We start from the raw sequence: 22,608 nt of genomic DNA on the forward strand, positions 1-22,608 counted from the left end.
AGTTTCACTTTTACTTGAATTTTCATCCTTTTTTCTAGAAAAATCATGATACAGTGTATATCAAATATGATACATCGGGCTTTTGATGAACGTTTATTGGTACATCTCTTCATCTTTTTATTGCATTACATTTCGTTATACTTTTTGGCAATAAAAACACAATAATTGCTCAGGTTGGGCCTCTGAATAAAAATGATTGGATTAATGAATGTTTATTTTTACTTCTTGAGTGTAAGCTCCATATAAAAGCCTAATATATCAAATACAAAACAAAACGCACATATGGAAACTTTCAATAAACATATGCAAAGGTTCAATGAACTCTTCCATTTCAAAGTATTTGATCTTGACTACTATTTTTATATCAGGGTCATGGAGTTAAACTATTAACAACATCACATAAACACTCATCAAACACACACACACACAAAAAAAACAATAACTTAAATCTACTACAATCAGGCCTCAAGACTTGCTACATGAAACACAACAAGGGTGGCAGTAATCAAAATGACAAGGGTAACGTAAACTAAACATAGCAACTAAATCAACAAAAGTGTAAATAAAAGCGGCAAGTGGTCAAACAGTGCAGCCATATTAATTATTCATGCTCCAGTGCATGCTGGGAAGAATGTAAATGGGACCAAATCAGCTAGAACATTAAAACTTACCTGCTCTTCTTTAAAATTGATGCTATATCTGCAAATGAGTAGATTTGCTTGAAATATTAGAACTTATAGTAATACAATAAAGAAAATATTTATTTTGATGTTGCTGGGTTTTTTTTTTTTTCATGGTCCCACTTTATATTAATATATATATATATATAAAATATATGTTTTTACATTGTACTTATATTTTAAAAATACCTGCATGTTATTACATCTGTAATTAATTTCTGTAATTACCTACCCAAAACCTGACCTAAACCTACCCATACCACCAAACGTGTCCCTAACCTTACCCATATCACACCTCAATATAGCAGCAAAAGTGTTTTGCAATACAATATGAACACAATAAGTACATAGTACTTATTTTTTTATATTAAGGCCATTTAATATAAAGCGGGATCCTTTTCATTTGTATAAATAAGTAGTAACCATAAGTAAATAGATAATAAATGATCTAAAAATCATTTTCACGGCAACTATTTCCTTTTTTTGGGTCAGTTTCTAATGTTGATTGCAGATTTCTTCTATATGACCTATTCAATATACCATTCATTCATTCATTCAAAAGGTGGATATTGGCAGCTGTTGCTGTAAGCTGTTAAAATATATTAACATAACTGACTTTGTACTTTTTAAATGAATTTATGAATGTAGTATTTTTTATGCATGTTCTTGCATGCATGTTTATTCATTTTATTTATGCATGCTCATGTATTTGTTTACTGGCTATTCTATTCTATTCTATTCTATTCTATTCTATTCTATTCTATTAATCTCAGTGTCCCAGATGTGTTTTCTCAGGTTCTTGAGTTTGTCCTAGACCCATCACAGATGCCAGTGTCACAACGGACCATATGTTCCAAGGTCAAATAAACTGTGACCACACCTCACTGCAACATCAACACTGCTGACAATCCTGCTTGCAGAAAGAGCCTCAAAAATCATTACACTATCACTCCTCCGTCGAGGATCAGCCTTTTAATATGCAAGCATGCATGTGAGGTTAAAGCAGATAAATTAGGCGTTGACCTCAGACCTTACAGTTGCTTTGAGCTGCTGGGAAAACACATCTGCTTTGAGTGAGCATTTGCATTGGATCTCCGAGGGTTACAACACTGTAACCGCACATTTACATGTCACATGAGGCTATTACAGCTTGTATGCAAAGTATGTGACTGTCTGCGTCAGTTCTACAGTTCAGTAAGGACATGAGCCAGGTGATAAGACAATAAAAATAATGCATTTGTCAAATAATGTGTTATTTAGAGTGTTAAACTTAAAATTTTTAGAATCTTGTGTCAATTTAGCCAGCATATACTTTATAAAAATATGCCACATTTTCGAGTAAAATCCTGTGAATTTTTAAAATTGTCTATCATAAGTCTGTAATCAACGCTATATTTGGGAATGTTTTACAGAAATATAACATTTTGCAACACTTTCCATTTGCTTTTATATTAGTTAAGCTAACAATGAATGCATTTTTAAAAGCAAAAATTTACGTCAATGCACTGTGAACTAACACAAACAATAATTGTAGCCTATTTTTAACTAACATCAAATATTAATTGATAACATTAACATGAGACTTTCTTTTAAAGTGCCAGCATTTAAAAAAAAATCATCCTTTTATAAATGTATTTATTAATAATCTTTCATAAAAGGGTAAAATAGAATAATGCACACTAAGCATATCTCAACAATGGTGACAGCCAACAAATGCAATTTTATTTTCAAAATAAATAAGTCATGCTGCTATACATGCTGGGAAGTTAAACTAGCAATAATAGTATGTGGGCACTAATATAGTTACTCTATAAATATCTCAAATATTAGCTGTTACAGACAGATAGGTCATTGTGATTCTGAAAATTACAGTAATTAATGCCCCTGCTTACTGTGAAGTCACATTATAGACCTATTTTTTATAGTAACAGTAGCTAAGAAAATTCACTCAAACTTTTGTACAACTTGCCAAAAACTACTAAGTTGACACCAATAGTTGAACACTACCCTCTAGTGCCCTGTATATATAAACTTGCGTTGACTCTTTGCATGAAGCTCACATTGTTGTACGGGAAAATGCGAGTTCATCCAAATTTCTTTTGCACATTTTAGAAATAAAGAAGAAATGTATATTTGTTTACATATATATTTAGATGCATGTATTTTATTTTTCTCCAAAGCAACTTAGTAAATTCAAGCTGTCCGTTTTTATGTGTATTCCCTGAAAGGACCCCAAGAACCCCAGATAACTACAATTACATGGTCTTCACTCTGATAGCCCTGTCAAGAAACATTAACACACTGCAGTCTTGCAGACAAACTGAAACCCATGAACACTAGAGGACAGTACAAGCTAAAACTTCACTCTGATAACATTACTCAGAAACAACATTGAAATGCAATCTCTTTATGACACAGAGAGAGAGAGATAGAGGAAGCACGCATGTGAAAGGGGAAGATATAAAATGTAGTATTCCACTAATGCAGCGCAGCAATAACTAATAAAAACAACCCTTGAACTTTTTAATGGTTTACTATTTGATATGTCCATTATCTAAGCTATACTTCCACAGCTGCTTGCAAATATAATATCATTTTAAATGTCGGGGAATGGAGATGTTCGTCACATTTATTGCGCAATATGAAGTGCTTGATTCTGATTGGTCATTTGCGACATTCAGTGGTCTGATATTCTATTTTCTATTCTAAATTTGATGTTTTTCCCCGTCACATGGTTGTCTGGATTGCTTGATTCTGACTGGTCAGCTAAAGTATTCACTGTATGCATACAAACTGTACAGTGTACAGTAGCCTACCTACACACATATGACTGCCTGAAATGCTTGATTCTGATTGGTTAATTGCAGCTTTAGTGATCTGATATTCTGTTCTATAAAATGTTGCTTCTACTGTATTTCTTTTCTATTTTGTGAGAAATTATGCTGTTAGATAGCTAATATAGAATGTTCAAAAGTAAACATTTAATAAAAAAATATATATTGCATTCATACGTATCACTGTTATTTTTAATCTAGAAATAACACTTTCTCCTTTTCTTTTTTTTTCTTTTCTTTCTGGGGCTCGCGAGTCTTTTCGAAGTCGATTATATATTTCAAAGTCACTCTTGAGTCTTAACCTGTGTTAAAGCTCAGCCTCTCGTCTGATAATGACACTGGCCTTGGCTTCTGAATGTCGTGCGTTACGCGCCCGCTCCCCGCTCAGCAGTGCGTTATCGCGCTCAGATAACTGAACTCCGTCTTAACGAGGGTCTAAGGGTGTGATGCGCAGCAATCCAGTCCTAAATCTCCTCCTCTGCAACCTTCGATCCCTGGAACTTGCATAATAATTCCCAGGACGACCTCATGCTCGCACCTGACGCGCCGCCGGTCAGTGTTGGTCCAGGCTGCTGCTCGCCATCATGACCTGCTGTGATCTGAAATGCGGGCTCATCACAGGGACCGTGCTGGGAGCCCTGATCGCCTTGCTGGGCGGGATTCTCATCCCTGTGGGCAACATGTTCATTGAAAACACCGTGCACACGGTAAGTCGTCGTCTTTTTCTATCAATATTCGGTGCACATGCATTTGCAGATCTTCCAGAAAGGCATATACAGTATATGATTAAGTTGCTGTAGAGAAATATTCTGAATAATTTTAGGAACAGGCAATGTAGGGTACAATGTACTACTATCAGTGATGTATGAGATTACATAAAATTGGGGTTTATGTGTCAAGGGCATTATTTAATAAATGTATAGTTGGGGCAAGTTGTCACATGTAATTTAAATTAAATTTATTGATTAGAATTTTACGTGTTTTGCTCTTTAATAAACTGTTTATATTTCGCTGAAAAGCCATTAAATAGCATCTAATACATTTCCCATAAATATAAATTGTGTATGTTAGACAGTGTAATGTATTTAAACAGCAGGTTCTCGAGTTATGGTGTCAAGGTCAATGACAGTGTGTTAAATGAGCTCTCTTTCTATATCTAAGCAAAAAAAAAAAAACATTGAAAATGTTCAGTAGCGTTATTGTAGACTTAAAGGTGTGTGCCTATACAGAATTTGACTGAAAATAACATCATACTGAGATTGTGACAACTTGCCCCAGCCTTACCCCAATTTGAATTGTACACAATGTTGTATAGAAAGAGTATCTGACACTAAGTATGTTTTGTGTCTCTAAAGGAAACGGTGCTGGAAAACGGCACTTTAGCATTTGACACCTGGACGTCTGTAGACACGGCGATGTACAGGCAGTTTTGGCTGTTTGACGTGCAGAACCCGGATGATGTTTTAAGTCAAGGGGCCAAACCTGTGCTGGTGCAGAAAGGACCGTACACATACAAGTAAGACTTGCTATATAAATAGATTTTCAATCAATACTCGTGTAAACAAACCATTTTTCTTGATCTCTTGAAGGTAGAGATAGTTAAATCAAGCATATTCACTCTTTGATCTTTCAAATTTACTCAGAAACATCCCTGTCTCTTGAACTACCTGAAATAAAGCAGAACGAATCCCAAAACATCAGTCGTTTGCCAAAGTATAGGCCATTTTTACCTACTTCTGCGACAATACCATCATAAGCGCTTCAAGTTCAAAAGTTTTATCATGCTGTTGTCATTTAATTGTATGTTGATAAGCAAAAATTTATCTGATGGGATGATGCTTATCTAATTCAGGCAAATGTTACACTCCATGCTTATGTCTGTCATGTTCTAAAGTAATATAATGTAAATGTGAGCACTTTTGCACATTTACATTTTTTATTTTATTATATTTTGTTTTTGGTCTTTTATCTGTTTTTGTTAATTACAATATATATATATATATATATATATTACATCAGTTGACTCAAATTACCAAGGATACAAATAATTAATAAAATCAACAAAAAAAATGTATTCTTAATCTACTTGACATGACATTTCTGTTATGCATTCTAAAGTATGGCCTTTCTCTGCTATATAGTAGTATGACCAGTAAACACCACCTAACTTTTATTTTTCTTGCAATTTCAAGCCACTAAATGCTCATAATGTATTTATTTATGGTCTAATATGCTCTCATGCTCTCTGTTGTCATCTAGGACGCGTTTTATCCCCAAAACAAACATTACCTTCAATGATAACTACACTGTGTCCTTTGTGCTGCCAGTGGGAGCCATCTTTGAGCCTAGCATGTCAGTAGGCACAGAGGAGGACGTATTCACATCGCTCAATCTAGCTGTAGCAGTATGTATTTCCATAACCATCTCTTGTCATCTTTCTCACCCATCTGTCATTCTCTTTGTCTGTTTTCCTCCCTTGTCCTCCATGGCGAGTTAATGTGATGCATATTTCTCAATGGCTGCTGAAAATTAAATACATGTTCAAATAAATTACATGTTAAAGTATAAAAATAGAAAACAGTTATTATAAATCGTAATAATATTTCACAATATTACTATTATACTGTATTTTCAAATAACTCCAGCAAAAGCATTTTAAAAATCATACCGATCCCAACATGTTGAACAATAGTGTAAGTATATATATAATAAAAAGAAAGTACTGATCGTTCTTAAAAACTCTTTTCGCTCACATGTCAAAAGTTGCTGACCCCTGATATTGATAACATTGCTTCAGCATTTGTTGCCAGCTGTGAAGCAAGTCAAAGTTTGTCATATCATTGATAAAATGTTGATATCTGTAATTATCTGTCAAGAGTCAGCACAGAACCTATCTTAAAATGTAACCAATAATGCTGTATAATCATCACCTCATCCATTTTCATAATTGTATTCATAATTGCAGGTGATGTTCAATCAGATAAAAGTGCTGTTGAGATAATAAATGCAAATAAATGTTTACTAGTGTTGATTACAAGAAAAGAATACAAACTTTTAGTGTTTGTTCTTAAATGGCCTAGCTCCAAGATATCTCGATGCCTTAGTAAAACGTCATACTTCTGCTAGATCCTTGAGATCTTCTGATCAGCAACTTTTAACAATTGCCAGAGCTAGATTAAAACTTAAGGGTGATCGCGCCTTCTCAGTTGCTGCCCCGAAACTGTGGAATTTGTTACCTGTGTGTATTAGATTAGTTCAGACTATTTCTAGTTTTAAATCATTGTTAAAAACGTATTTATTAACTCAGGCTTTTAATCTCTCTGAGTGCTGAGTTTTATGTTTTTTGTGTTTTGTGTTGTCTTTTTTTTTTTTTTTTTTTTGTGGTGCTATGTCATTGTCTTTGTATATTTAAGATTTATTAATTTTTTTTTGGCTTTTTGGTTTTCTATTTTTGTACAGCAATTTGGGCAACAATGGTTGTATTATTTTGTGCTATAGAAATAAAATGAAATAAAAAATGAAATAAAGATGTTTTTAGGCTGTGATGTTTTTATGAATTTATGACAGGTTATGGTTCCATGCTTGTGCTGTGATCAACTTTATTTTCTTCTCTTCCAGGGAGTTTACAGATTACTAGATCATAAACTTGCACAATGGCTCATCCATCGCTCCAATTCCTCACTTTTCCAGAAGAGGACTGTTAAGGAATTGTTGTGGGGCTACAAAGACCCAATGCTGAGCAGCACACTTGGAGTTTTTTATCCAGTAAGGCTTCATGGCATTCACCTGCTAATAAAGGATGTTTATAGCTTCACTATTGATAAACAATTTCATATATACAAATGCAGTTAGACCATTTTTATTGTGAATGAGCAAAATAATTTGTAACATATGCAAATATGTGATTTAAGATGTATGTAATTATACAAAAATTAAGAATGTAAGAATACTTAAAGGCATAATTCACCCAAAAATGAAATTTGCTGAATATATACTCACCATCAGGCCTTCAAATATGTAAAGGAGTTTGTTTTTTCATCTGAACAGATTCGGAGAAATTTAGCATTACATCACTTGCTCACCAATGGATCCTCAGCAGTGAATGGGTGCCGTCAGAATGAGAGTCCAAACAGCCGATAAAAACATTATAATAATCCACAAGTAATCCAAGTCCATCGATTAATCTCTTGTGAAGTGAAAAGCTGTATGTTTGTACAAAACAAATCCATCATTAAGGTATTTTAACTTTAAACTGTCTCTTCTGGCCAAAATATGAGTCCCTAATCCATCATGCTTCCTCCAGAAAAAGTCCATCCCCTGTTATCCTCTCACTTTATGATCCATCAACATATTTGTTTAGAACCCTTTGGACTGTTTTCATTTGTAAACAGTGCTTCAACTGAGCATATTTCCCTCCTGATTCAGACAAAATGGCTTTTTTACTGGAAGAAACATTATGGACTCCTACTTTTGCTGGAAACAAATGTTTGAAGTTAAAACATGATGAATTAGTTTTTTACGAACATTCTTGTATTTCTTGCATTACACAACAATAACTGATGGACTGGAATTGTGTGGATTATTGTGATGTTTTTATCAGCTCTTTGGACTCTCATTTTGACGGCACCCATTCACACATTCCATTGTTGAGAAAGAAATGTAATGCTAAATCTGTTCCGATGAAGGATCAAACTCATCTAAATTTTTGATGACCTGATGGTGAGTACATTTTCAGCAAATTTTCATTTTGAGTGAACTATTCCTTTAAAGACCCCATGAATGGTTTAATGAAAGCTGGTTATAGATTAGCCTTGAAGCTAATCCACAAAAGTTTTCTTCAGTCTGAATGTCATAAATTAAAAATGCTTATGTTTCCAGTTTTTACAGCCCTGTTTGTTGTGTTATATGCACTCTTAACATTCAGAGAAAATATTACCTTTGTTTTGTTTTTCTTTTAGTACAATGACACCTTCGATGGACCATACACTGTATTCACAGGCAAAGATGATATCAATAAGGTAGCCACAATCGATCGCTGGGCAGGTGAATCGTAAGTATATGTTACGTTAGCATGATGAATTTGTGTAACATTTACATGGTTCTTTGGGCTGTAAATGGGTTTGTCGTTCTTAGATTTGAAATGTACATACGGTATATACAGAAACAACTGTCAGTAATTTTGTTTATGATTTAAGTAATCAATGAATCAATCACTTTCTTCAACACAACATTAGTAAGACTCAGACTATCAATCTCATCTAAAACCTTTATGTTGTACAGATCCCTGAGTTACTGGAAAGACTCTTATTGCAATAAGATAAACGGAACAGGCAAGTTTACCTCTGACGTATTACACTGATATTGAATTAATTGTGAAGTAATTACATTATTGTTGACATGTATGCAAATATATAGTATGCCTTCCATCTCACAGCTATTTGTCTAAAACCATGGTGTATGTGTCCAATAAAGAAATAGTGTGCAGGTCTTATACTATAGTTTCTCATCTGGTTTAATTATTAATCATCTGTTGATTTTCAGCACAGGTGTCTGATATAAAGTTCAACAAATGTAATATTTCACACATTAATCACAATATTCAATTTTGTATTCATATGCCAACAGATGGTTCCTCCTTCCATCCTTTCCTGGACAAGAAAGAACCCCTGTTCTTCTTTTCTCCCGATATCTGCAGGTATTTCCAGTCTGTTCCTTGGATAATCAGTAGAAAAAGTCAATTAAATACATTTTAAAATGATAAAGATTACTTTTTTAACAACAAAATATAAACCTGATGCAAACATGTGATATTAGACTTTTTCCTCAAAACTAGCTTCACTTCTATCTCAGAGCTAACTTTTAACCTGGTGGTCTCAAAGTGATTATGAGTCAATTGCTTATGCTTATCTTTCTTTTCAATAAATGTTTTATTTGTTTACGGCATTTATAATTTTTTTAGAGCTATTCCAGATACTTTGAAGACACTGTATATATTTAAATGCCACTCATCAGCAATGTTCTCATAATCTATTGATTAAAGTCCAATCTTCTCCATGAGGGTCCATGGACTTTTATCTCTCTGCATCTGATTAGATTTGTTCTGGAATCCTGATATATACAGATATAGTGTATCTAAGTGGAGGTTTCATGCGGCCAGTTTTTGTTTGTCATTACCACCAGAGGTCAGGCCACTCCTTCTGAAGGGTCATAGATGTCAGAAAAAACTCAGTTCCTCACTTTTATCATAATACATCATGTGTGACTGTAAAGCCAACTGCTGGAGATGTCAGTTTTTTTATTATTTAGTCACATGATAAGTGTTAAAAATGTATTACTGAGTCCATGTCTTGAGGCTTCTGAAATATTTTCCTCATGTTTTCACTCATGTGTCACTCAATTAATATACATTACTGTTCAAAAGATTGAAGAAATTATTTTTTTGTTAAGCAAGGACACATTAAAGTGACAGTAAAGACTTTTATTATGTTACATAAGTAATCTATTTAATCTATTCAAAAACATGCTGTTATGCTCCTCTATTTATGTTTTTTTATTATTATTATTCATCAAAGAACCCTGAAAAAAAAAAATATATATATATATATCTATCACAGTTTCCATATATAAGCACTGTTTTCAACACTGACTCTAACAATAAATGTTCACGTGACAGTGAGGACTGGAGTAATGGCAGCTGAAAATTCAGTTTTGCCAGGAATCAAATGAGATTTCAGCTATATTAAAATAGAAAACAGGTATTTTGAATTGTAATAATATTTCACAATATTCTAGTTTTTACTGTGTTTTTGATTAAATAAATGCAGCCTTGGTGAGCATAAAAAAAAATAAAAAAAATATATATATATATATATATATTTATGTGTGTGTATTATATCAATTATAAAATAATTAATATACTGTTTAATACACTCCCTCCCCCTTTGCAAGACATATTTGTAATAAATATCAAACTTGTCCTCTAGGTCAATTTCTGCTGTGTATGATGGAACTGTTGACCTGAAGGGAATCGATGTGTATCGGTACGTGTTGCCTCCTGAAGCTCTGGCCTCTCCAGTGGAGAACCCAGATAACCAGTGCTACTGTACAGACACTGTGCTCACCAAAAACTGCACTACGGCAGGACTTCTTGACCTCACCCCCTGTAAAGGTCTGTGCTTTGGGCCTCGTATGAAGTCAAATGAGACCGAAGTTGAAACTAAAGTTGATTGAAATCATTATTCTATCACATTTCAGTTTTTTATATTCAATATTTTTCAACAGGAACCCCAGTATTCCTCTCTCTACCCCACTTCCTCTACGGCAGCAATCATCTCCAACAAGGTGTCATCGGACTGAACCCGAACTTTGATGAGCACTCCATATTTCTGGATGTAGAACCGGTGAGGAACCCTTTTAAGTTTGCATAAGTTTTCTTTTATTAAAAAGAAAAATCTTTAAGATAAGATAATGGTTATGCATCTTGTGTCATTTGTAGATTACAGGTTTCTCTCTGAGATTCGCAAAAAGACTTCAGGTCAACATGTTGTACGGCCCATCAAGTAGTATTGAGTATGTAAACAGACATCACACATTGTTATTGATGCATGGCACTTTGCTAAATTCATACATGCACGGCCTAACATGATGTCCTGTTTCCGTCTTTCTCACAGAATTTTGAACAAAATCAAGGAGCTCACAATTCTCCCTATTTTGTGGGTGAACGAGGTAAGCGCTAATGAAGCATCTATTTCTTTATAGGTCCAAAAAAGCACCTATAATAACCTTAGTATTCACTAAAAATATAAGAGGAAATATAAAAGACGAAATGTGGACCACAAAACAAGTCATAAGTGTAAATTTTTCGAAATTGAGATTTCTACATCATCTGAAAGCAGAATAAATAAGCTTTTCGCCGATGTATGGATTGCTAGGATAGGACAACATCTGGCCGAGATACAACTATTTGAAAATCCGGAATCTGAGGGTGCAAAAAAATCTAAATATTAAGAAAATCACTTTTAAAGTTGTCTCAATTATGTCCTTAGCAATGCATATTACTGATCAAAAATTAAGTTTTGATATATTTATGGAGGGAAATTCACTAAATATCTTCATGGAACATGATCTTTACTTACTATTCTAGTGATTTTTGCCATAAAAGAAAAATGGATAATTTTGACCTATACAATATATTTTTGGCTGTTGCTACAAATATACCCCAGCGATTTAAGTGGTCCAGGGTCACAAATATGTCGGTTTGTTGCCTTGAATATTCTTTTGTTACATATCTATCTTATAAAAAGCGCTTAGGTTGAAATAAAGCATTTAGGTCCAACTAAAATGTGTACTTAATGCATATAGGTCCAAGCAAAGAATTATGGTTGAATTAAAAGCATATAGATCAAAATAAAGAATTTAGGTGCAACTAAAGCATTTATGCTCAACTAAAACATTTAGTTTTAATTAAAGCATTCTGATCCAAATAACGTATTTACTAAAGGTCAAACTAAAGCAAATTAGTCAAAATAAAGCATTATGGTCCAACTAAAGCTTATACGTCCAATTATAGTGTTTAGGTCCAAAAAGTGACCCAAGTTAAGTCAGTAAAATCATTTTTAAATCTTTTTTTTTTATACAGCATATATTATCTAATAAATGCAAATATGATATGTATAGTGTATGATTATATGCTGTGGGTTGTGATGAGTCCAACTAAAGCATTTAGATACAATAAGTCCACCTTAGATCTGTTATCACTACTTTAAATAGGTACTTTAGACCCATTTGGGACCAACAAAGTAATTTCTGAAATCTTACATCTGATATATCAGAAGAATTATTACGGTCCATAAACAGCTAATCTCACACATGTCTGACCCATGGACCATCTGATAGTTTCATCAGAGCAGGATTAGGTGCCGCCTCACTGCTGACTTGACTAAGATTTTGTCTTTTATTTGTGTTAGACGGCAGTTCTGGACGATGAGACGGCCGACATGTTCAAAAAAGAGCTGATTTCTCGGATGGAGCTGTTGCAGGGGTTTCAGATCGGACTCTTAGCGGTTGGCTTAGTCTTATTCGCCAGCTGTTTGATCGGATTGATTGTGGTGTGCAAGAAACTGAGCAAAAACTAGGTATTTTGTTAAAAATTATGTAGGAGAATAGATTAATTTATGATAAGAGCGGACCTCAAAACATATACACCATAACAGGATACTCCAAATATATTACGGTCTTATAGAATCAAAACCTTTTATAAGCTTGACACCTGATATCATCGGAAAGGTCTGAGTCTCAAGATTCCATATTTGGTGGTTATTTTGTGATAGGAGTACGAGTGAGAGAGAAATTGATACATTTGTGACAGAAAAGTGCATAAAAAAATTCAATGGGGTTTGAATGGCACCCGGTGGCTGTTTGTGGTATAACGCCTAAACAAAATTGCATAGTAACCTCAATTTTTTTCATATCAACTTCAAATTTGGAGCACAGCTTATTAAGACACATGACTTTAATTTTATGTCAAATTTGGATTAAAACATATTTTGTAAAGTATTTATTTTATATAATATATAATAATAATAGCATGGTACATGTTATTTGCAGTAAATTTAAACTTATAACTTTTTTTTACTTTATTTTTTTTTAATTATTCCACTTCTGCAATAATCTGCTGATTGTCTTCTTTAAAAGGAGACCAACCTTAGGTCTGTATTCAAAAGCATTCATGAATTATAATAATATAACTTTAAATAGTGCACTTTCAAGTCTGTTTTCAAAAAAAGGGGGGGGGGGGGGGTGACAGTTAAGGGGTTAAATAAAGGGAGGTGCTTTGCGTGTTTGATTTTTTGATAGCGCACTTTGTGGGAATTGTATATTGTAATTGTTATTTGCGCTCAGGGAACTGCAATTCTATTTATATAATTTATAAGCTCTGCATTTTCGTGGAGCAAAATGATTTATTTCGGTATTTCGCTTGATATTGTATCAAGTCATACTTTAAATAGTTAATCAGGGCAAAATTTCTGCCAATTTGTGGTCATACTGTGGCTTGTTTAAATATGAAATAGTTTTATATGTCAGCACAATTTCAGTAAAGCAAAGAACTGTGAAACTTGGCCTCATTGTGATTTGAATTTTTTTTTTTTTTAAGAACAGCAGACTGATAAACTGAACAGATTTCTCTGTTATACCCTGTAAATCCATATGATTTACTTTCCATTCTCCAATGGCTGCTAAATCAGATGGGAGGTTTTGAAGAACAAGAGGCTTGGGGTTGAGTGGGAAACAAGGGTTTGTTAAATATGAAAGTAGGCCTGGGAGGTATCTCCCTCCTTCCTGCTTTATGAATTATAAAACACAACTGGTCATCTCCGACTGCTGCTTTTCTGCTCTGGTTTGACCCGTGGGTTTTAAACAACTAAAAGCCAGAGCAAACAGCATGTAGGTTTATACTCTACTTTAGAATAAAGGCTTGACAAATGTCCATGCTACTAACATAAAATATGCATAACTGTTTGTTAATGACATTTCAACAGCAAGTACAAATACTGTATGATGCATTATAAAAAGGGTGCATAGTATTTCAGAACCAAATTGATAATTGGTTGATATTAGAGATTTATTTATTTATTCTTTAAGTTTTTGGAGTTGTGCTGTGTGTATACACACACACATTCTCCAATGGCTGCTATAAGATACACACACACACACATGTATCTTCTTCTCCAAGTCATGTATTCTGCCATTATGGAGAGTACCACGAGTATACAGAGATACTGCAGAGATACTCTCAATAATGGCAGAAGACATGATTTGAAGGAGAAGAATTGTTGAATAAAGTCGTTATTTTTTGTTTTCTTTTCACACAAAAAGTACTTTTGTAACTTCATAAAATTACAGTTGAACCACCGATGTCCTTACAACGTTTCTGGGTCTGGGAACATTTCAGTTATTGCTCTCTATGGAGTGCCAGAAAGCTCTCAGATTTCATCAGAAATATCTTAATTTGTGTTCCGAAGATGAATGAAGGTCTTACGGGTTTGGAACAACATGAGTAGAAATTTTCATTTTTGGGTGAACTATCCCTTTAAATGTAATCTTTGTCAAATCTGCTGTACATATGGTATCTAAATTTACTTTTAGCATTAAAAAAAAAAGAGAGAGCGAGAGAGAAAGAAATGTCATGTTATATTTTTAATATATTGGCCATTTATCAGTTATTGTTATCGTAGTCAAAACTGGCCATGAAGATAAGGTAGCTACAAAAGCACAATTTTTTATTTATATTTAATAATTTATTAACAGCTTAAATAATAATAATAGTTATTATTAGCTAAATGCAGTCTGCAAAAAAAGTATTTACAAAAATTGTGTTTAGGGATTGGCAACCGTCTGTTTTTCCTTTTTAAAACGACTTTCTATTCTCGCGATAACTGAATATCACTCGACATGTAGGCGCGAATTCATCAGTCGAATTAAACGCTTTTATAACAGTTTGAAGCTGACCATTAAACTGACTTAAGCTCGTTTGGAAGACTGGATCTAAAACCTTCAGCTGACACAAATCGTTTCTGCTTCTCTGTAAGTTACCGAAACATGAAAATACGCATCAAACACAAGACTGACGGTCTTATTCTGCTGCGCCGTGAATTTGCTTTTCATTATGTTTCATGTGTAATGTTGCTGTCTTCATAACTCTTTATGAGTTTAATCTGATTAATATTAAGCACTACTCATATGAATCAATTCTCAGATTCTTTTGTAAAGAGTCTGTAACACATGGGACAGATTAAAATTGTTTAATGCAGTTGTTCAGGCTTATATCATTAATAAATAGGAATACACAAATCAAGACATTCAGTAAAATAAAATTATCATTAACATTCACAGGGAATACAGCATATTCGCTATAGTAGCCTATTATATTAAAACATATTGTTACTCCAAATGCCCTTTGAAGTGGGCACAAAATGCCATAGGAAAAAAAATGTGAACATGAAACATCTGCAAAATGCAGATTGAGTCAAAAACATCTGAAATTTGGCATTGAACTACATTCAGTTAGGGCATTTCAGAGAGAGAGAGAAACTACAAATGTGAATGAAATTATTCTAATAGAGAAATCTATTGCAAAATTGAAGTGTGGCTGAATTTCTTGAACTTTTCACTATTTACAGATACTCAAAATACAAAAAGAGATAAGTTACACAGACATAGAGTGCTGTACAAGGCTATACATCATCTAAAATGAGTGACAATCACATTACAGCTGCGCACACTGAGCAAACCACAAAACATTAACATGACATTCATTTACAACATCAAACATGTGCCTGTATAACAATGATACATGATCCTTATGTGGTTTAAACACTGTGGTATTTCTGGGGCTTAAGTAAATCTACTAATTTCATTCTGGTTCAGCATTCACCTTATTTTTAATGTAAGATCGGATGTAGCCATTTGTAACTTGATTGTGCATGGATTCCATTGCTTTCAGCTGTCTATTTTGCTTGCAAACACACTAGTTTGTAGCGCAAATAGTTTTACTGTTTACTGCATTTTTGTTGTTTTTATAGTTATTTTCCAATTAGGCTTATGAATCAGAAGTCTCACACATTCACAGAAAACAGCTAACTTCTGTGTTGAAGAATAATGTGGATACCATGTTAGGAAAAGAAGAAAACGTGCGCATACAATCAACATTTGAATCCAAGAGTTCGCCCGTGAAAATCTACCCTCATATCATTCTTTCTTTCAGGAGTACAAAAGGAGATATTTTGCAGAATGATCATGCTGCTCTTTTCCATACACTGAAAACATGACCACTGACTGTCAAGCATCTTAAAGGACAAAAACGTTTCATAAAAGTGGTCCATACGACGTGCACTATACGGTCCGACATGTTTGGAAGGTCATGAGGGTGAGTAAATGATGACGAACTAGTTATTTGTCTAAGGAAGAAATGATGTGTTTTGGATTAATGATGTCTCCCAAAGCACAACACTTGGCATAAACACAACACTCTTTACAGTATTATGGGCTGAGAGAGCCACCTGTCTGGTACAGTTTGAAACGTCTCCAAACCATCGTCTCTCCCTCTCACTTGCCATATGAACATCTGTGGTGCAGCTGGGAAGATGTACTTTGGTCTATGCGTCATGTTTGTATCTCCAAGAAATATTTTCATGATCTGTTAGATGACCATAAACAATTCATTAGCTAGAAAACAAGCTTTTACAAGCTGGAGATGAACTCTAATCCACAAATTATCATCTCAATGTAGAGAGGCCATTGATTGACTTAAGACTAATAAAAGATTACTATTAATATGTAATGTAGCCTTGTACCTCAGTCAGGGGTAATAAAGAGTTGTAGATAGTAGAATGGACAAATTTGTTCCATTTTAGAGAAATCTTCCTAAATTTCTTTCCCTAAACATGTCATGTATATCAAACTTGGATTGCTAGAATATACTTCTAATCACAATGTTCTGCAGGGATATTAAAGAAAATGTAGACGAAATCAATAGTTTAGAAGCTAATTCAACTTTACATCTATAAGTTAACAGAATACTCTCAAGATCCATATCTAATAAGAATTTATCCGATACGTACTAGAAAACAAAACAATTTCTGTGGGGTTTTTGTCTATGTCTGTTAGCTTTGAGGTTACGGCTGATGCATATATAGTCCTAAAAATTGACAGACCTTTAGCAGATATGTACATTTGCAATTTACAACCTTTCTCTTTAAGTAAACAAACCAAAATATTGATGAGTAAACTTTTTTTTGTCTGTTGAAATGCGCTCTAGAATGAGACTGTCCCATTTAGTAATACTTCACTAGCATTAGCAAGCAGAAATAAATGTCCATGGCTGTAATGTAAACTAAAGGCTGTTAAAAAGGGACGAGCCCCTCCATATGTCCCGCCCCAAATGCCTGTTTCAATAGGAAATACATCAACACAGGGAAAGGGAAAAAAAACTTCAAGCCATTTCATTGGGTCTTAAAGGACTTTGTGTTACTTCATGGTTTGTTCTGAAATGCCACATTCACATGAAATGATAACAAAACTACCGTATGACATATGGCATTTTGTATTATGCTGCTTGAAACACAAATTGGCTTGAGTGCTTGTGTGTGAGGATGTCTCAGAGTCCTCTGCTCTGGGCATTCATGTATATAAGACTGCTGTACAGGAAGCACCTGCGATGCTTTGAGCTTGAAGAAGAACCACAATTGAGGTTCCTACCAGAGGAATCTTCTCCAGCGTTATCATCCTTTATTTTCCTCTCTCCTGATGCATGTCTTTATTCCTTTTCGTCATCTCTCCATCCATTTCCTTTGTTCATGTTTCGACTCTATTGCTCTTGTAAGTGGTTCCGGCGGTTCCTGCTCTTCCTGTGGTCCAGCAAGGGTTTGAGTTTGCCCAGATCACCTCTCATGGGGCTCTGTATGTTCTGCAGACTCTGCATCTGTTTGCGTTCCTTGCAGTATTGGTGCATGGCCAGCGTCTCAGCCGGGCTGAAGGCCGACACTAGGGCTTTAGGGTGCAATGAGGCTGCCCAGCCCCATGGAGAATGTTTATTACTCAGAGCGCTGACTAGAGCTTCGCTCAGAATCTGGAGACGGATTTTAGCAAGTGTGCGCTTGAAGCCATTCTCTGTGGCCAGGCAGTAATACACACCCTGATCCGAAGAATGCACTGAACGGATGAGCAAACCGTGATTGGTGGACACCACACGATCGCCCAGCTTCACCTGCACAGAGAGAAAAGAATTACCTGTGAATGTGTCATTTTTAAATGCTTATTGAATACAAAAATACATTAAAAAAAGCTTTCAAGAGAGGTTTGTGATCCTTTTTGGATAGAGTCGTGTTTGTTTTGGTGATCAAAAGACTATTTTTGCAATGTAATCAATGAACTATAAAAGGGGTTTCTCCCATTTAGAACATGTTTATGCTTTATTAATTTAGAATAATGTAGTCATATATACTACTTGGGGTGGGTGATATTCCCGTTATATCTTCTCTATTGCGTTACATACTCACATAGCGTTGTTGTGCTACGTGGTCATGAAAATGTATTATTTGCACACTTTTTAAGCATTGCGGTTTAAAAACAAGTGATTTTAAAGCTGTTCAAACACAATCAACAGCGAAAGAGAACTCATTTTGCTATATGCTCGCGCACGCATGTGAAGACTGCTCATAGAGATATTTTTGGCGCTTTATAGGCCTTGAACTGTTAAATACAAACATTTGTATGTGTCAAAATGCCTGTCTTTGCAAGTATCATCATAAATACAGTAATTTAGGTCTTAAGTGAAAGCAAACAGCTGAGAAAGAAAACACGTGTTTAACAGTATATTGGATCCGGGCAGCTCTTAAAGTGACAGCGGTCTAATATTCCTGCTGGTAGTCGATCTTTTTAATTTTTTAACACTGCTCTTGACTAAATCACTTTAGTAACTTTAATAAGAAGAAATATTTAATTTACACAGTGAAGAATATTTTTTTGCCATATTGCCTTTAATTAGTTTTTTATTTTTATTTAATCGCTGACTGTTTGCTTGTCTTTGGTGAGTTTGTTTTGACAAGAATTATGAAATTTCTATGGTATCAAACATTTTGATATCATAAAGGCCTTATTTTTAAGCAAAACTAACTCTATTGTGATATATATCCTTACTGTGAAATAAAATAGCTTATATCGTGCATGATATAAGATTTTAATCATATAAGTCCACCTCTAATAGGCTACTACTACTACTTTTATATATTTTTAAATAATTAAATAATAATAAGGAATAATTCATTTTTTTATTATTATATAATTGTTTATAAATGTAATAATTATATTCGCATACAATATACAAGTGACATACGGCCAAGTATGGTGACCCATACTCAGAATTTGTGCTCCGCATTTAACCCATCCAAGTGTACACATTGCTCCGGGTGTATATTCACTACTGTGTGTACACTTGGATGGGTTAAATGCAGAGCACAAATTCCGAGTATGGGTCACCATACTTGGCCACACACCACTTCCCTTTCCCCCTTTTCCCTTTAGAGCAGTGGTCTCAAACTCAATTCCTGAAGGGCCATAGCTCTGCACAGTTTAGCTCCATCCAGCTCCAAATCACACCTGCTTGGAAGTTTCTAGTAATCCTGAAGACCTTGATTAGCTGGATCAGCTGTGTTTGATTTGGGTTGGAGATAAACTGTGCAGAGCTGTGGCCCTCCAGGAATTGAGTTTGAGACCAATGCTTTAGAGTTTAGGATGGATAGCGTGCACATTGGGACGCAGACAATGATAGATTACCTTCCGCACTACGATGACGGCAAGAAGTTGGGGTCAAACCTTATCAACGGTTAACGATTAATTTGCGCTAAAAAAATGTTAACGCATTCAAATTTTTAGGTTAATCGCATGTGTTAACGAGTTAACGTTGACAGCCCTATTACAAACACAATGATATTTCATTGACATGAAATATCGATAGCCTGGAGCAATGCACTGTTGAGGATGAGGGTTTAATGTTGTGTCATTTTGGACAGGGTTGTCTGACCTCTTTCCTGCGATCGTTGTCTCTCTGAATGAGCCATTTAACTGTGGCCTGTGGAGATTTGGGCTGACATTCCAGGAAGGTGGTGTTGTTTTTGACTCCATACTGGGTCATCTCCACTGCATTCCTGTAGGCTGAAATAAGACATGAAGCGTTAGCCAAAGCTCTCGAACACTCAACGCATACTAATTGTAATTGTACTGCCGTAATTCAGCTGACACGCTAACATCTGCGGAATAGGGTAATGATGGGGTTCGAGCTCACGGAGTATGCAGTAAAATATACTCCCTAAGAGTAGTGGGCCACATTAGTGTGTAATTTGATAAGTGACCCTGTACACTGGCCAATGATGTCATACATTCAACATCTGCTTGGACATTATGCTACTTTTGTTTAATGCATACAGCTGGGATAACGCTTCCACTCATCGTTAAGATAGCTATTTATTAATTCTGATGCATCTGAAGTGTTGAACTGAATTATCTGGATTGCTGACAGTATCAGTGCCAATTGTATTCAAATTAACAGGTGTTCTGGTCCCATGACAGATTTTTTCACAAGGGGAGAGAGAGAATCAGACAAACATGAGAGATAGAAGGAAACGAGTGATGGAAGAAGAGAGAGTGAAATGTGTGAGGCTGCATGTCAGTTAGCATTAATTAGCATTAAAGTTAAGCGCCGAAATGTATTTCATTAGAAAAATACATTGTATGTGTATGTATTAAAACTAGGGATGGGTACCGAAACTCGGTATTAAATCGGTGTCGGGGCTAAATTATGAAAGACTGGAGTATTGATAAGATCTGACGTTATCGGTTCTTCTGTCGGTATTGGAGAAATTAAGAAAACACACATACATTTATTGTTGCTCTCTCTCTCTCTCTCTCTCTCTCTCTCTCTCTCTCTCTCTCTCTCTCTCTCTATATATATATATATATATATATATATATATATATATATATATATATATATATATATATATATATAATGTCGCCAGCTATTTTTATGTGCAATAATATTCAAACATTTGTCTATGATGCATTTTTGCTATGTGCAATTCAGAAGCCAGATCGCGCTCACGCGGAGCTTCAGCACACGCAACATGAAAGTCCTGTTTAATTATGATAGAGGAGAGAACCAGCTATTCAAACATCTGCTCACACTTTAGGCCTGTGGCTGTTATATTAAGCTAAGTATTTTTTTTTTTTTTTTTTGATTTTGGCTTCCAAGGATTATAGCCGCATTTATTCTAGCACAACTCCCTTCCCTTCATAGCGGCGCGGATTCGTTCCTCCGAACCAAAACTTAACATCTGAATCAGCTCAATCAGTGATTGTTATAAAATGCCGTCTTTACTGTTGCTACATTGCAGGACATATTTGATAGTAAAACGTTGAAAGTACAATCTGCACAAGTGATGCTGTTCAGGCTGAAATGTGTGTGCGCGCGTGTGCCTGCGCGGCGGCGTGCTCCAAAACGGACAAGCAAAGTACACTTTGAGCTTCGGGCGCGTCGAAATAACACACAAAAATATGCCAAAAAATACACACACAATGTGTCAAAATGGCCGGTTATGAAAGTCTTCACTTTTATTTTTTTAAGTGGACGAGAACAGTTGGGAGAAAATCTGATGCGTGTCAGTATATTGTCTTAAAGTGTCAGACTGGAGCTTGAGCCATCAATGTTAATCAAAGAACAAAATGCAAAGAGAAAATCACCCACAGCTCTTAATCTGAACACCGTTATAGCTTTAATAAACATAAATCTATCAGTACATACAGTGAAAACTATGCAGTGCTCATTTACATTTGATTACTTTTGTAACTATTACTTACCTGAACATTAATATTAGTAGACCTTCATGGAAAAATGAAAGCACTGTTTATTTCATTTCGTTTGTGTGTTTGTTTTATTGTATTTGTCAGTTTGTTTTACTTTGTTTCTTTGTTCATGTTGTTACTGTATCTTATCTTATGTATATAAAACACTAAAAATACCTGCACACTGGTGCATTTACAGATTGATGAAGTGCAGGCATTTTTAGTGTTTTATATACATAAGATAAGATACTGTAAGAATATGAACAAAGAAACAAAGTAAAACAAAAAGTACCGATAAGAATACCGTTAAAGTACCGGATCGATAAGCAGTATCGGTAAGAGTAGTAATACCGTTAAAACCTTAACGATACCCATCCCTAATTAAAATAGTGTGCTAGTATTGAAAAACTCAACATGTCATAAAATTACTTTGATGCATGAGAATTGTAGCATTAGCATTGGCTACGTTCACGTTAGAATTAGAATAATTACAAGATGACAACTTGGAGATTCTACTCTGAGCAGTTTGAAATGATTAGTTTCTATAACAACGCTCAAAATGCCAACGTTGTTGATGAGTAAAATACTTAGTCACTAGATTGATTCAGCTCTAGATGGTCTTGCAAATGATTAATTATGTGTCCCCACCAGACGTGACTTAGTTTCTAGCAACACACAATTTGTCCTTGTTATTAGAA

General features: G+C 34.7%; 3 protein-coding genes across 5 annotated transcripts in view; 2 read left to right on the forward strand and 1 right to left on the reverse strand.

Moving 5' to 3' along the window:
* Positions 1-4,098: 4,098 nt before the first annotated feature.
* On the forward strand, positions 4,099-12,668 carry LOC306858751 (platelet glycoprotein 4-like; the record flags this gene model as incomplete). The annotated part of the gene is made up of 12 exons (XM_079399444.1): positions 4,099-4,221; positions 4,870-5,030; positions 5,774-5,918; positions 7,133-7,279; positions 8,473-8,564; positions 8,795-8,844; positions 9,140-9,209; positions 10,498-10,682; positions 10,796-10,914; positions 11,010-11,083; positions 11,185-11,239; positions 12,481-12,668. 12 exons carry the CDS (start codon positions 4,099-4,101, stop codon positions 12,646-12,648), a joined length of 1,389 nt encoding a protein of 462 aa, XP_079255570.1. The 3' UTR covers positions 12,649-12,668.
* A 2,271-nt stretch (positions 12,669-14,939) lies between these two features.
* Positions 14,940-22,608, forward strand: part of LOC306858545 (lysine-specific demethylase 7A-like) — a 107,958-nt gene continuing 100,289 nt past the window's right edge. Inside the window, exons 1-2 of one of the 2 annotated variants that reach the window (XM_079399122.1) lie at positions 14,940-15,097; positions 16,278-16,439. The gene's annotated coding sequence lies outside the window, so the exon portion shown is untranslated. The remainder of the gene's footprint in view (positions 15,098-16,277; positions 16,440-22,608) is intronic. The other variant, XM_079399123.1, reaches the window with a different exon arrangement.
* The window catches only part of LOC306858546 (semaphorin-3C-like), a 52,547-nt gene continuing 45,239 nt past the window's right edge, over positions 15,301-22,608 (reverse strand). For both annotated transcript variants that reach the window (XM_079399124.1, XM_079399125.1), the window contains exons 17-18: positions 20,094-20,224; positions 15,301-18,278 (exon numbers count right to left, since the gene is read on the reverse strand). In XM_079399124.1, the coding sequence (XP_079255250.1) occupies positions 17,880-18,278; positions 20,094-20,224 (530 nt within the window). In that variant the 3' untranslated portion in view covers positions 15,301-17,879. The remainder of the gene's footprint in view (positions 18,279-20,093; positions 20,225-22,608) is intronic.

The sequence above is a fragment of the Barbus barbus genome (genome assembly GCF_936440315.1).
Source record: "Barbus barbus genome assembly, chromosome: 39".
In the NCBI taxonomy this organism is placed as follows: domain Eukaryota; kingdom Metazoa; phylum Chordata; class Actinopteri; order Cypriniformes; family Cyprinidae; genus Barbus; species Barbus barbus.